The 12,589-nt window shown below is 45.3% G+C and overlaps 2 protein-coding genes across 3 annotated transcripts; one reads left to right on the top strand and one right to left on the bottom strand.

The window, feature by feature from the left end:
* Positions 1-2,648: 2,648 nt before the first annotated feature.
* Positions 2,649-7,150, top strand: c1galt1la (core 1 synthase, glycoprotein-N-acetylgalactosamine 3-beta-galactosyltransferase 1, like a). Its single transcript, XM_029157117.3, has 4 exons — positions 2,649-2,932; positions 3,749-3,994; positions 4,545-5,209; positions 6,211-7,150. Exons 2-4 carry the CDS (start codon positions 3,781-3,783, stop codon positions 6,538-6,540), a joined length of 1,209 nt encoding a protein of 402 aa, XP_029012950.1. The 5' UTR covers positions 2,649-2,932; positions 3,749-3,780; the 3' UTR covers positions 6,541-7,150.
* On the bottom strand, positions 7,095-8,825 carry tac3a (tachykinin precursor 3a). Of its 2 annotated transcripts, none has more exons than XM_029157120.3 (7): positions 8,619-8,825; positions 8,199-8,314; positions 8,019-8,118; positions 7,879-7,908; positions 7,746-7,799; positions 7,548-7,614; positions 7,095-7,362 (listed from the first exon to the last, which is right to left on the bottom strand). In XM_029157120.3, exons 2-7 carry the CDS (start codon positions 8,298-8,300, stop codon positions 7,344-7,346), a joined length of 372 nt encoding a protein of 123 aa, XP_029012953.1. In that variant the 5' UTR covers positions 8,301-8,314; positions 8,619-8,825; the 3' UTR covers positions 7,095-7,343. The 2 variants fall into 2 exon arrangements, with proteins under 2 accessions (XP_029012953.1, XP_029012952.1); XM_029157119.3 differs by having other exon boundaries at positions 7,548-7,623; positions 8,619-8,811.
* Between the last annotated feature and the right edge of the window lie 3,764 nt (positions 8,826-12,589).

The raw sequence follows: 12,589 nt of genomic DNA on the forward strand, positions 1-12,589 counted from the left end.
TGCTGTTTCCACTTTGGTAAAGTTGAAGTTCTAGGCTATATTTGGACAACACTGGTGACAGGACAGAAAGAACGCACCTCTGAGAAAGTAATATATTCAACCTTTTATTGTTTTAGCTTATGCTGTGAAGTTTGAGTAAAGTTACGAGCTGCTGCTTGTTGCATTTTAGACTGTCGGGTGAAGTGTTAGCTCACGTTGCTAATGTTACTTTGTGCATTAGCTTGGCTCGCAGTACTAATTCAAAAATTCATTTCATCATTTCGTAGGTAATATCGGACGGCCACGTATCGTCACAGAGGCTGTTGGAAGGAACAACCATCTCGTTTTACCAGCCACAAACAGCAGATCCCAGACCTGGACAAAAGCATCCGCCAACTCCTGGATAGTCTGTGGTGCATGGAGCGAGACATGATGTCCCAGATGTGTTCAATTAGATTCAGGTTTGGGGAACGTGCGGGCCAGTCCATATGATTAGTGCTTCCAGCCACTTGAGGTCTGTTGGAAAAATACTGTATTCAATCATTGAAACATATTTTGCTGAAGCCTCGTTAGCTGTGCTATAGCCTTGAAGTTTTCTCTCTTCTGCTCTGCAAGAAATAGGGAGTACCGGTGTGTAGCATCCTTATCTGATGAGCCCAATGCTTGTGCAGGAAATATTTTCCACGTTCTGTGTGACTATGCACCTCCCAGAATGCAATACATATTATGAGCTGAATCCTTGTCTTCTCTTCAGTGAGAGGAAGTTGCCTTTGCTGTAAACTGCTCACTCCTTGCAAGTAAAATCCTGAAGAAGGTCTCAACTGATTGTGTCTGCTTTATTTAAGATTTACAAAGGGAACTAACAATTTCCCTAACAAGGTCTATTATTGTCTTGCTTTAGTAGGGACCCAAGGCCAAGCACATGGGCATATGGTCTCACAAAGGGTCTGAGGTCTCATCTGGGTAATGGCAGCCAGGCTGCCTCTGGCCACACAGACATTCATGTTCCTCCAAAGAAATTCCACCCCACACCATTACTGACCCACTGCCAAACTGGTCATGCTGGAGGATGTTGCAAGCCACAAAACGTTCTCCACGGCGTCTCCAGACACTGTCACACCGGTTACACGTGCTTAGTGTGAACCTGCTTTGATCTGTGAGGATCACAAGGCACCATTGGCCAATTTGCCACTCTTTGTGTTCTCTGGCAAATGCCAAGCGTCCTGCACTGTGTTGGGCTGTAAGCACAACCTCCACCTGTGGTCTTCGGGCATTTCTAAGTAAGTGCCTGTGTGTACATGGAATACCTTTGCCTGTATGCCAGAGCAAAGCAGACACATACCCCCCCCCCCCCATTATGAAATATATTGTACAACAATGAGCAGATTTTACAGCAAAATGACAAGTTTTATCATAATAATAAGATTATTTTGGAAAATGTTTTTGATTATTTGATAATTTAATAATCAGTTTTTATATTTTTTCTCTCATTTATTTATATATAATGTATTTCATAATGCTCTACTAACTAATCTAATTATGGACAAGTTGGAGATCCATGGGTTGCCATAAGTAGTAGCTGTAGTTATGTCTTTTGCCTTTTTGCTCAGCATTTTTACCCCTCATGTTTTGTTTGTTTCATCCATCCATCCATCTTCTTAACCGCTTACTCCCTAGTGCGGGGTCACGGGTGGTGCTGGAGCCTATCCCAGCTGGCTACGGGCGAGAGGCAGGGTACACCCTGGATGGATCGCCAGTCCATCACAGGGCAACACAAAGACAAACAACCATTCACTCACACCTACGGGCAATGGAGAGAAGCCAATCAACCTAATGCACGTCTTTGGACTGTGGGAGGAAGCCGGAGAACCCGGAGAGAACCCACGCAGACACGGGGAGAACGTGCAAACTCCACACAGAAAGGCACCAGGGCCGCCTCCGGGAATCAAACCCAGAACCTTCTTGCTGTGCACCACCGTGCCGCCCTTGTTTGTTTCATGTTAAACTATTTAGTGTTCCTAGTCAAAAGTGATTGTTCCATTTGAACTCATCTCCAAAACTGTAAAATTATATTTATTATCCCTATTTCTTGTCTTAGATTGTTTTATCAACTTAAATTCTTCAGTTTTATCTCCCCAACCCCTTTGCTCCTCATAAAAATGACTAAATATATACTCCAGAGCCTCACTTGGGGTGTTATTGGTCTGCAATGGTGCTGCCACACAATGAACTGTGAGCAAAGCCCCAAAAAAGCATTATATAAACGTTAATATTGAATTTAAACCATGCTGCAACTGTCTGTGAGAACTGCCAGCAGGTGCTGATCCCATAGGAGAGAATCTACATTACCCTGTCATTAGAATCATTAGAAATGACACTGCCCTGTCATTTCTAATGATGGGCCATTTTTGACTGGAACACCAAGAGTGTACAAAAGTTGAATAACACCCAAAAAATGAAAGCAAATGTATACTGCTTGTTTTTTGTGTTAAAATACTATTTGTGGACAGGGTATGTGAAATCTTAGGTCAGTCTAATAACATTATGTCGTTTTTTAGAAGTAATATGTCGAGATCGGCCAAATTTGAGCGGAACACAGCACAGGGGTTAAATAACGCATTTTAACTCTAGCAAAAAAGACGACTTCCTCTGTACGTCATCGGCAGCCGACCAATAAGAGACCGTGTTTTCAGAGCTTAGCTCGTGATGCTAAAGAATGCGAATGTTCACGGGAGCGGGTCTCTCCCTAATCGCCTCATTGTTTTGTAACCGGAGCGACTTCATTCGCACACGAAGCAGCGCAGCGCGGGCACGAGATCGGCGCGCGACCACATGACTGACAGGTGTTAGCAGGTGCTCGAGGGCTCGCGTCGCTGGGGGCGACGGGAAATGTGTCGCTGCTCAAGGAGTCGAGAGCGTGTCGCCCCCACGAACGACCGGTCACTCGGCGAAGGTAAAGCACGCGCGCATCGCCTGTATCTGTTGTCACCGTGACTGGAAATGGGCGCATAGCCGAGCGCGTGTAACACAACACCACCGACGCGGATCCGCGGGGCTGCGGTTATTCCTGGACTCATTATGGCCGTAGCGGCTCGGGGGTTGCCAGGTGTCTCAGTAAGCGGATAATAGCTCGGTTGGCGTCACCATTAGGTTGATGAACAATTTGTAACTTTAAATTGATAAGCGCGCAGATCCGTAGTATAAACCAACCGATAAACATTTTAGGCAGAGGCATTGCGACACTGGCAAGTTTAAAGTCCGTCTACTGAATTTGCTGAGGTTGTCAAGTTATTGTTTAGTACAAACCAGATAGATCTAAATCCCTTTAAATAATGTTTAAACAAGGTTTCTTCAAACGCAGTAATTCCTACTGTCCCCGTTTACAGGACTTGGTTCACACGTGCAGCCACATCTATGTGAGTGCACCAACAACTACAGACGCATTTAAGTAGAGCAGTAGTGATGACTGAGCAAAATGGTTGTTTTCGGTGCACACGTGGAGCAAAGTACAAGGCAATGCTTAAATATTATCCTATTTAACTGAAGTTGCTGTAATGCTTCTTTATGCAGTAAATCAAATCTGGCCTTGACTAAGTAGATGAAGCATAAATCAGCTGTAAACTGGCCTCTATCCGTGTATAACAACCCATCTTTAAAGCACGCAGCGGGTTTGTAATAATATGATCGCTACCATTCTGAACCAACCCAGCGTTCCCAGTAAGCCTCCATTTATTCACGTACACACCTTGTGATTTGCGGCTCCGCGTAGACATGTGGTGAGCGAGACGTCGGCGCGGCACCATGAAGGGACCCGGCTCCAGATGGGCCTTCTGCCTGGGCTTCCTGGCGGGCGCCTGCAGCGTGTTCTTCTTCCGGTACCAGGTGTGGTTTGAGAGGAGCTACCCTGTGCTGTCAGAGGCTCAGGAGAGAGCTTCAAGTGTTTGGGAGAAGCCGGCAGCCAGTTGGAGGAGAGAAGGAGCTGCTCTAATCAACCTGCTCCACCCTCACCACACAGGTACAGTACTTACTGTATCATGTTACTGGGAGGTAACGTGTACCTTTTACATGTGTATGTTTAGGGAGATCATCTCAGGTGGTGGATTTCCTGAACTAATAGGATTTGAATTTGGTATAACATTACTTTTAACATTGTTTTACATGGCGTTAAATTCCTACATTTGATTTTCTTAATCAATGCAACTTAAGAAAACACATTCAAATAAACCAGCTCATTTGACAAGAGAAGTAAAGACTATAGTATAGACTCACTCCGCTTACTTAACTCCCCCTACTAAAAGTAACCTGAAGATAATAATAAAACTATGATGTCCGTGGAAACAGCTCTTGTCAACTCCACACACATGTTGTGAAGTGTATCCTGGGCTCCAGCTAAGTAAATATTTGACACTGACACTGAAATAGAAGTCGTTCTCTGATACTCAGACATTCAGTGTCGTGTTGGCATTTATTGAAGAGCAGATGAGCTGCTAATGCTTCTGCACCACTAACCTCATCTAACCTTGCACCGTGCTATCATAAATATAATCATTTCTGTGCCCCTCTAGATGAAGACAGCAGGGTGGCAGATGTGCTGTACCAGAAGGTCCGTGTTCTCTGCTGGGTCATGACCGGCCCGTACAACTTAGAAAGCCGGGCGCGGCACGTGAGGTCCACCTGGTCCCGACACTGCAACGCCGTGGTGTTCATGAGCTCGGTGGACGACGCAGACTTCCCCACTGTCGGCCTCGGCACCAAGGAGGGCCGCGACCAGCTGTACTGGAAGACCATCCGGGCGTTCCATTACGTCTACGAGCACCATGCACGCGAAGCCGATTGGTTCCTGAAAGCCGACGATGACACGTTCGTGGTGGTGGACAACCTGCGCTGGGTTCTGTCCAATCACACGCCCGACGAAGCCATTTATTTCGGGAAGCGCTTCAAGCCCTACACCAAGCAGGGCTACATGAGCGGTGGGGCAGGCTACGTGCTCAGCAAAGAGGCCCTCAGGAGGTTTGTGGAAGGCTTCCGGACCAAAGCCTGCACCCACACCACTCCCGTGGAGGACCTGGCGCTGGGGCAGTGTCTGGAAAAGATGGGCGTCAAGGCCGGGGACTCCAGAGACACTCTGCATCGAGAGACGTTTCACCCGTTCGTGCCCGAGCACCATCTCACGGGGAAGTTCTCCAAAAGCTTCTGGTACTGGAGCTATTGTTACTACCCCATTGTTGAGGCAAGTTTCTGTTCGACGTTGCAGTTCAGTACATGTTCGATCTTTGCGTCATGTCGCTCGAGGCCGGTCGGTTCCAGGATTATAACAGATGCCTTGTGAGTGGATTAATCCTCATTAAAATGGGGCAAAGGAGGTCGTCGTGCTGAGGAGCTGAACCAGTTAGAAAAAAATCCCTTGATAAAATTTATCTTGACTTAGAGAAGTGTCCAATTTAAAATGGAATCTAGGAACCTAAAGGTAACTCAGTCTAATATATTGATTTTTCTGTTGTGTAAATAAACAACATGTAGGTGTTGATAACAATGTCTCATTAGTGGCATAACAGCCAAATAAATTCATATGTGATGTGCAGCATTTATGTAAATGATGTGGCTTCATGCAGCAGGTGAATTAAAAAAGAAATGACTTCATTTAAATGAGATTATTTCAGCTCAAACAATGTGCCGTCAACAAAAGGAAAATTGGTCAATTTCTCAGTGATGATGCAACTTATTTATTGTACTTTGCAATTACAATGAGACAGGTCCATTACTGATGCTGTCAGATTAGCTGCCTGTGAAAGGAGCGGCTTTGTCCCCTGCCTTTTAAAAGAGAAGTCACATTTTAATATAATTGTCAAGTAATTACGTTTTTCGGACAAACGGACATATTTGATATGCAGTAAGCATAGGGCGTCTTATGAAGGATGAGGCAGGTGATTTTCTATAGCGTTTCACTTTTCACCAAGTATCTTCTGTGGACCTGAGACCTGATCTGTTTCGGTTTGTCAAATAAACGCAGGCAGCTTTTCCTGGTGAATCCCACACACTGCTCCGCTGTGTTAATCCTCAGCAGAATGCTCAATGAGCCCCTGATTGGTTCTTATTATTTATAGCCTCTTCAAAATTAGTCGCATTGTTATAGGAATGAGCTTGAAGATGTAATGACTAATGCTATAGTTGATGTAATGCAGATTTATTGAATGGCCTTTTGTCATGTGGGTGGTGGTCTATCGTCCCCAGGGTCCTCAGTGCTGCTCCGACCTGGCTGTTTCCTTTCATTACGTGGAGCCGGAGCTGATGTACACCATGGAGTACTACACCTACCACCTCAGAGCCTATGGCTACTTGCCCCGCTACCGACCCTCCACGGGCCGAGCCGTGCGCCTCGACTCCGTCCTGCAGACCACCACGACCGTGCAGGTCAAAGGAGTTGACCCGGTGACCGATGGAAGGAGCCGCACGAGCACCGTGGTCAGTGGAAACCAAACAGAGGTGGAGGTGGAGTCGCACACTGGCGCGAAAGATGGCCTGAACTCACAGCTCATTGGGAACAGGACTGTGAATCACTAATACTGAAGCTACAGTACATCTGAAATATTTTTGCTGCTTTCACTGAGTAAATGGTTGAAATTATGGATGCGTATTGTTCAACTAATACTAATACGAATTCATTCACACAGTCACAGGTATTTGACTGAAGTACTATGTACCTGATCTGAGACAAGCAGATAACCAATTCTTTATTTATACATGCAGGATAATTTGTCCACTTTTTTTTTATTTCATTTTTCACTTCCATTATCTTTTTTTCACATGCAGACTTCAACAGCAACCTCAAAATTCTGCTGTAGCCCCTTTAGTTTTGAATTTTTAATGTTTTGAGAGTCAACATGCAAAAATGATTAACTTTTGTATCACAGTATTCTTGGCTTTGATTTTTGTTGGAATATTATAAAGTGCACCAACATTGACGCGGCACCATTGCTGGCAATCTGACCAGACTTTAAAATCTGGTCAGCAGTTCCCATTAAGTCGCCTGCTGTGCGCAGTCGTTTCGTTTTACCTAATGAAGTCTGTCATGATGAACCACTCGAACAGTTGCAGGAACATTTCCGATGAATAAATTATGTATCAAAATTGTTTATTTTGAAGAAAAAGAATAAAATGACAATGAAATATGTTTCTAAAGTTTTGCTTTCAAAGAAAATAAATGCGATCTGTAGTGTATGATCACTTTTATAAGACAGATGGAGATTGACAATTTAAAGTACATCGGTTTTGATTTTTCTATTAGACATTTAATTCATTGTGCATTTGAGATCTTGTGTCATTGTCGCCAGATGAGAAGAAAAGAGTTGCTTCAGTCTCAACATCTAAAGTCCCTGAAGAAACCTGCAACCAAACACACATCAGACATTTTGCATTTCTATTTGTTGATCGAGTAAATAACTAGTTTGATCAAATGCAATTTTTTCAAACTAAAAACATTTTTGAAAGTTTTGACACGGTTGCATTTTCCAATGACTTTCTGTTTTTGCACACTGCTGAGAAAAAAAGAAGCCAGAAGAGCCACTCACCTCAGCCTGCACTTGTTGAGAAAAATGCCTCTCCTCTCGGGATAGTCTCTCCTCCAGGGACCATTATCTGTGAGAGCTGACGTTAGAACATAGAACAGCTCCATAAAGCTATATTGTCTGTATAATGACCACAGATAGGCTGATTTCAAGTGCTGACAAACGTCTAGTTGATATGAAGGACGGAGCTGTTGTACTCACCAGGCTCTGAGTTTCTCCTTCCCATGAGACCAACAAAAATGTCATGCATTTCCCCTGGTGAGACGAATGACACTATTGATGTATTTTGAAAAGCAAACACTTCATCTCATTTAGTAAATGACCAAGGTCTTACTTTTTTGTGGTGACTGCACAGCATTTACATCTGATGGTCAGAAAAAAAAAGAATTGGAATAAAACATACAGACAAATAGATCCAAAATCCTCCTAGTTCACCATTCAAAATATTACTATTGTGTCAAAAACAAAGCTCACCCGCATTTCTTCTGCCCATCAGACCCACAAAGCTGTCATAATCCAAATCGCTGTACCTCTTCAGGATGTTGCGCCTGAGATTGTCCGACCCCTCCGTCTGCTGCAAATGTGAAAAGAAAAAAATCACTTTCTGTGTGAAGCTGCACTGAAATTTGTCCAGAGAACTGGAGGGAAACCTACGTCTAAAGTTGATCTGCTCGACCCTGGCTCCTCGCATCTGGAATGACTGTACCGAGGTTTTATGATGAGGAACAGTGTCACGAGCAGCAAACCTCTTCGCATTTTCTCAGCCCCACCTGTCAAAGGATATTTAAGGTTAGTCTATTTTGTTCCCTGACAACACGTTGACAGCTGAAACTGGACCTGTTGCTCTTAGTCACTGCGTAATTCGTGCGTAAAAGTGCGCTTTAAGACTCAGACAGATGTAGTTACTGAACGTATTATTATCACAAACGCTCAATGGAGCGACATTAACTTCGCCTAATCCCTCGCCTAAAGTCAGAATAAACCTTAAACACGATTTATAACCAAAGAAGACAACTGATAAAACATCCACTGTGTCCAAACTGCGCCCTTCAAGCGTTCAGCGCGCGCGTTTACCTGCTTTTCTGTGGAGAGTTGGTAGAAGACTCCGCCGTGTGCGACCCGTTAGATCCTGCAGCGAGATGCGGCGTGGATAAATGAGATGCCACGGCTAATGGGGAAATAAATATTAGCTGGGTACCTGCGTAACGCCAATCAGCGGCCGCGGCGTAGGTGGGGTATCTTATATCACGCCGTGCCAGAGTCTACGTAGCCAAGCCATTGATGGTCATGATGCTGCTGAGCGCGCGCACGCACCATCAAAAGGCTCCGAGCAACGTCACGAAGGCGCATTCAAGCATCTCTGCTCATGTTCTTTTTTTTTTTTCAACTGGAGCCGCTCATGGCGTCCACGTTAAAAGCTGAACTGATGTGTTCAAAGTACAGCGTTGTCGTCTCTTTATCGTCAGACGCACGCGCTTCTCTAGGTGCCGTTCCACTCCATTGACCAACTCCCATCAAGCCACTGTCAACATAATAATCTCCTTAGGAAGTCGTTATGTACACGTGCAGACAGCAGCTGCCTCTGCATGTCACAGGAGAAGGCGAAGATGCGTGTGACTGAACAGGCCACACAGCTGCATGTTGTCGCCTGACCAATATTCACTCATACAAAAAAAATGGATTCGATCACTTGCCTGAACACGTTTGCTTAGTTAATGCACTAACACGTTCATTTCCCAGCATTTTGAGTGAATTTTAATAATAGAAACTGCATTTGTTTGACTAATTGGAAGAGTCCCACCGATGGGAGTTCCTGAGCTCTTCCATTTGTTAGTAGCTAAGACGAGGAGTCAAGCAGTGAATGTAGATGTTCTGTGGATGAGATGTCAGCACTAAAAGCCAGACATGTGTTGCTGGGACAGACGGCCTCATGCTAGTATCGACACTAGTACGTGGGTTGTGATCTGGAGGCTGATTTCAAATGACTGATGGTCGCTTGAGATTGTTTTCACGGTGGCTAAGTTCGCTGCTACACAGATCTGACAGGTGCTGAGACGCAGTGTCTGCCTTGTGTAGGAATTTGTCACCATTTATGTGTAGCACTGAATTACTTGTTCCATAAATCCCACCAGGTTTAATGTTTTGTTTTTGTCTAGTAGTTCATCTTCAACGTGCCAAATGAAACGAGAGTATTTCTCCACATCAACAAGTAAAAGAACACAGCACTAATGCTCACATGAAACCAATCATTTAACTTGCATTTTTGCAGGCAATTACACTTGTGTTGATGTTTGCGGAGATGATTGGAATGCGAACAAGCATTCTGAATATTTGAGCAGCCATGAAGGAGGCCGAATGAACCAACACTTGGAAAGTGAACAGAGGGGGATGTGACACTGAGAACAAAGCGCCAGGCGATGATCCAGCAGCGATACTGACAAAAGGTTAATACTGGCATGTTTTAATGATGACTTCCGGTGCTCATACATGTCCCTGTTCCTGCATCCGTCAGGGTGGAGTCAGATGGAGAGAGCAGCAGTGCAGGATGGGGGATCTAACACGAGCGGGGAAGTCATTAATTGCATTTTTACATAATTGATGAGTGTCTTTACCTCCCTTGGTAATCAAAGCCGCCCTGCTTTTAGACCGACAGAAAACACAGGGAAAGAGGCCAGGGCCCGTTCATCTGCAGTGTGCCAGCGCTTAAACAGCCAAAGGAGCCAAATGGTTATTGGGTCGGAAGCGTGGCCGCGATAGGCAGACATGCTGCTCCTCATAACAGGCTCCCAGTGGACCCGAGTGGTGACTGTTACCTCGCTGTGTTGCATCCTGATGCTGTTCATTCTCCAATAACAATGAAAACAGTAGTTTAGTGTGGTGGTGCGGCATCACGCCCTGCTGACTGCAGGGGATCCCTGGTCGACTGAGCAACTGAACCGAGAGTTAATACACATCTAATAAAATGTATGTAAATGGGAAATGCATTAAGCAGCCAAGTGAACGCCCATCAGTTATTCAGCTCTTCAGGACGGTTAAAGACTTGGAAGATCTACTGTAAACACAACATGACAGACTTCAAGTCTGATGCATCAATTTGCTGGGAGTTCTTGCAAGGACAGAACACACAATTAATTGTGCAGCCTTATATCCGCAGCAAATAGAGCCCGGAGAACAGCGTCGCTGTTATTCCTCGTCCGTCGCTCTAATGGAGCTGTCAATCCTCCATTTGTGCGCGGCCTCAGAGGCGGCAGATAAAGTAAGTCGTAGCCCGGAGTCGAGAGGGGACGGTGACGCCACAGCCCTTGTGTGCAGGATGTTACAAATGTGTGTGTGTGTGTGTGTGTGTGTCCGTGCATGCGCGTGTGTGTGTCCGTGCGTGCGTGTGTGTGTGTGTCCGTGTGTGTGTGTGCGTGTGTGTGTGTGTGTGTGTGTGTGTCCGTGTGTGTCCGTGTGTGTGTGCATGTGTGCGTGCGTGCGTGGATTCGGCTCCGTCCGAACGGACTGCGGCTGTGGATGCACAGCTTGGACTCTGGGACCAGAGGCCAGTCTGCATGTGTGAACACGCTAACAGGAGAACAGCCCCCCGTCCCGGCTGCGCCGCTGCCTGCGGCGACACGGGGGCTAAAATAGAAAGATCTGGATAACGATTCCAGACCGTTTCACGGTGGATCATAAAACACACCTGTCAATAATTGAGTTAATGGGCTCCAGTCTATTAAGGGAGATTTAAGTTGGAGTCCATTTTCTCCTCCTCCTTGCGGCATGGAAAATGACTTTGATGGACACACTTTTGTTGCCCGCCCACTCCTCCCTGATCTCTGACTTGGAAGGTCCTGAAGTGTCGCTTCCATCTAAATGTTAATTTGAAGGCTGTTCCTTAAGACTGGCACGGATACTGATACGCTTTGAGAGTCTATTTGCATTGGACCACGTCGGGTATGTGAAACTGTGAGCTGCATCGTTGCAAAGCAAACACCTTCTGTTTTCCGGTTTCCGAAGCTCTCCCAGAAGTGTTTATCTGCTGTTTGTCCCCTTTAATCTTCTGTCTGCGACGTCGGTTGGAGCGCAGGCTTCTGGGTAAAATAAGGTGATCTGAGGGTATTCGGGCTCTTCACAGCCTCTCTTCCAGATTGGGATGCTGTTTGGGCCCGGCTCACAAGTTTTGCCTATGTTGTTCTCATCATGCAGTGAGAATCCACTCGAACGCACATTAGCATCCCGTCCCTCACACGCCCTGTCTGCGTCTCCGGCATCTGGCCGAACGGCTATTTGGTGCATTCACACGCTTAAATTGTGTTTTGCTGTCAAGATTTGTGTTTTCTATCTCAAAGGGCATTGCCTCAAAAATCCACAACTCTGAACGACAAGTCAAGTGCAACAATTTATCCAAAACACAGAAAACATGTTACTTTAATTAGGGATACGGTTCAAACCTTCATTCCTGCTACGTGTCAATAAATGTTCTATTTGTTTTTTTTGTCAAAATATCATTATTCTAATACATATTGACACATTCACACTGGACCAGACCTCAGTGTTTGATGCACCTGACATCTCAATGTCTCACATGTTACAGTAGCACTGGCCCTAATTCATTGCAATACACTGCTTGCCTCAACGTCTCGGCCACTGGCTGCTCAGTGCCGGTATTTGCATTTGCTCTGAATGCACATATTGCATTCTGCAGCCAAGGGATCCGTGGTGTCAGATTCAATAATGGAACAAATAAGAGATTCTCACACTTGACTCTGACTATCACATCACTTCAAAGAGGCTACAACCACACGCATAATAACACACTCTAACTTCCCACTGATGACAGAGGAGAGGAGTGAGTGAAACACAGCAGTCAACATAGATCAGCGTGGAGCCGCAGCCTGTGATACGGCTGCAGAGTGGAACAGAGAAGCTATCAAATCTTAGTGAGAGCAGTGGAGGAAGAGAAACACTGATGTCTGTAAAGAGTATTCTGCATTTCCTGACAGCAGCTCTTACCTTATTTTAAAGCAAACCAGGACATTTCCCTATAGTTTATGGGCCTAAGT

This window comes from Betta splendens, chromosome 7 (genome assembly GCF_900634795.4).
Source record: "Betta splendens chromosome 7, fBetSpl5.4, whole genome shotgun sequence".
NCBI classification, from domain to species: domain Eukaryota; kingdom Metazoa; phylum Chordata; class Actinopteri; order Anabantiformes; family Osphronemidae; genus Betta; species Betta splendens.

Excerpts from the sequence above, each read along its gene's own strand:
- c1galt1la (XM_029157117.3), top strand. The coding sequence starts at position 3,781 with ATGAAGGGACCCGGCTCCAGATGGGCCTTCTGCCTGGGCTTCCTGGCG. Across the intron at positions 3,995-4,544 it reads GCTCCACCCTCACCACACAG|ATGAAGACAGCAGGGTGGCA; the intron begins GTACAGTACTTA and ends GTGCCCCTCTAG. Across the intron at positions 5,210-6,210 it reads GTTACTACCCCATTGTTGAG|GGTCCTCAGTGCTGCTCCGA; the intron begins GCAAGTTTCTGT and ends TATCGTCCCCAG.
- tac3a (XM_029157119.3), bottom strand. The coding sequence starts at position 8,300 with ATGCGAAGAGGTTTGCTGCTCGTGACACTGTTCCTCATCATAAAACCT. Across the intron at positions 8,119-8,198 it reads CGAGCAGATCAACTTTAGAC|CAGACGGAGGGGTCGGACAA; the intron begins GTAGGTTTCCCT and ends TCACATTTGCAG. Across the intron at positions 7,624-7,745 it reads AAGGAGAAACTCAGAGCCTG|CTCTCACAGATAATGGTCCC; the intron begins GTGAGTACAACA and ends TTCTAACGTCAG.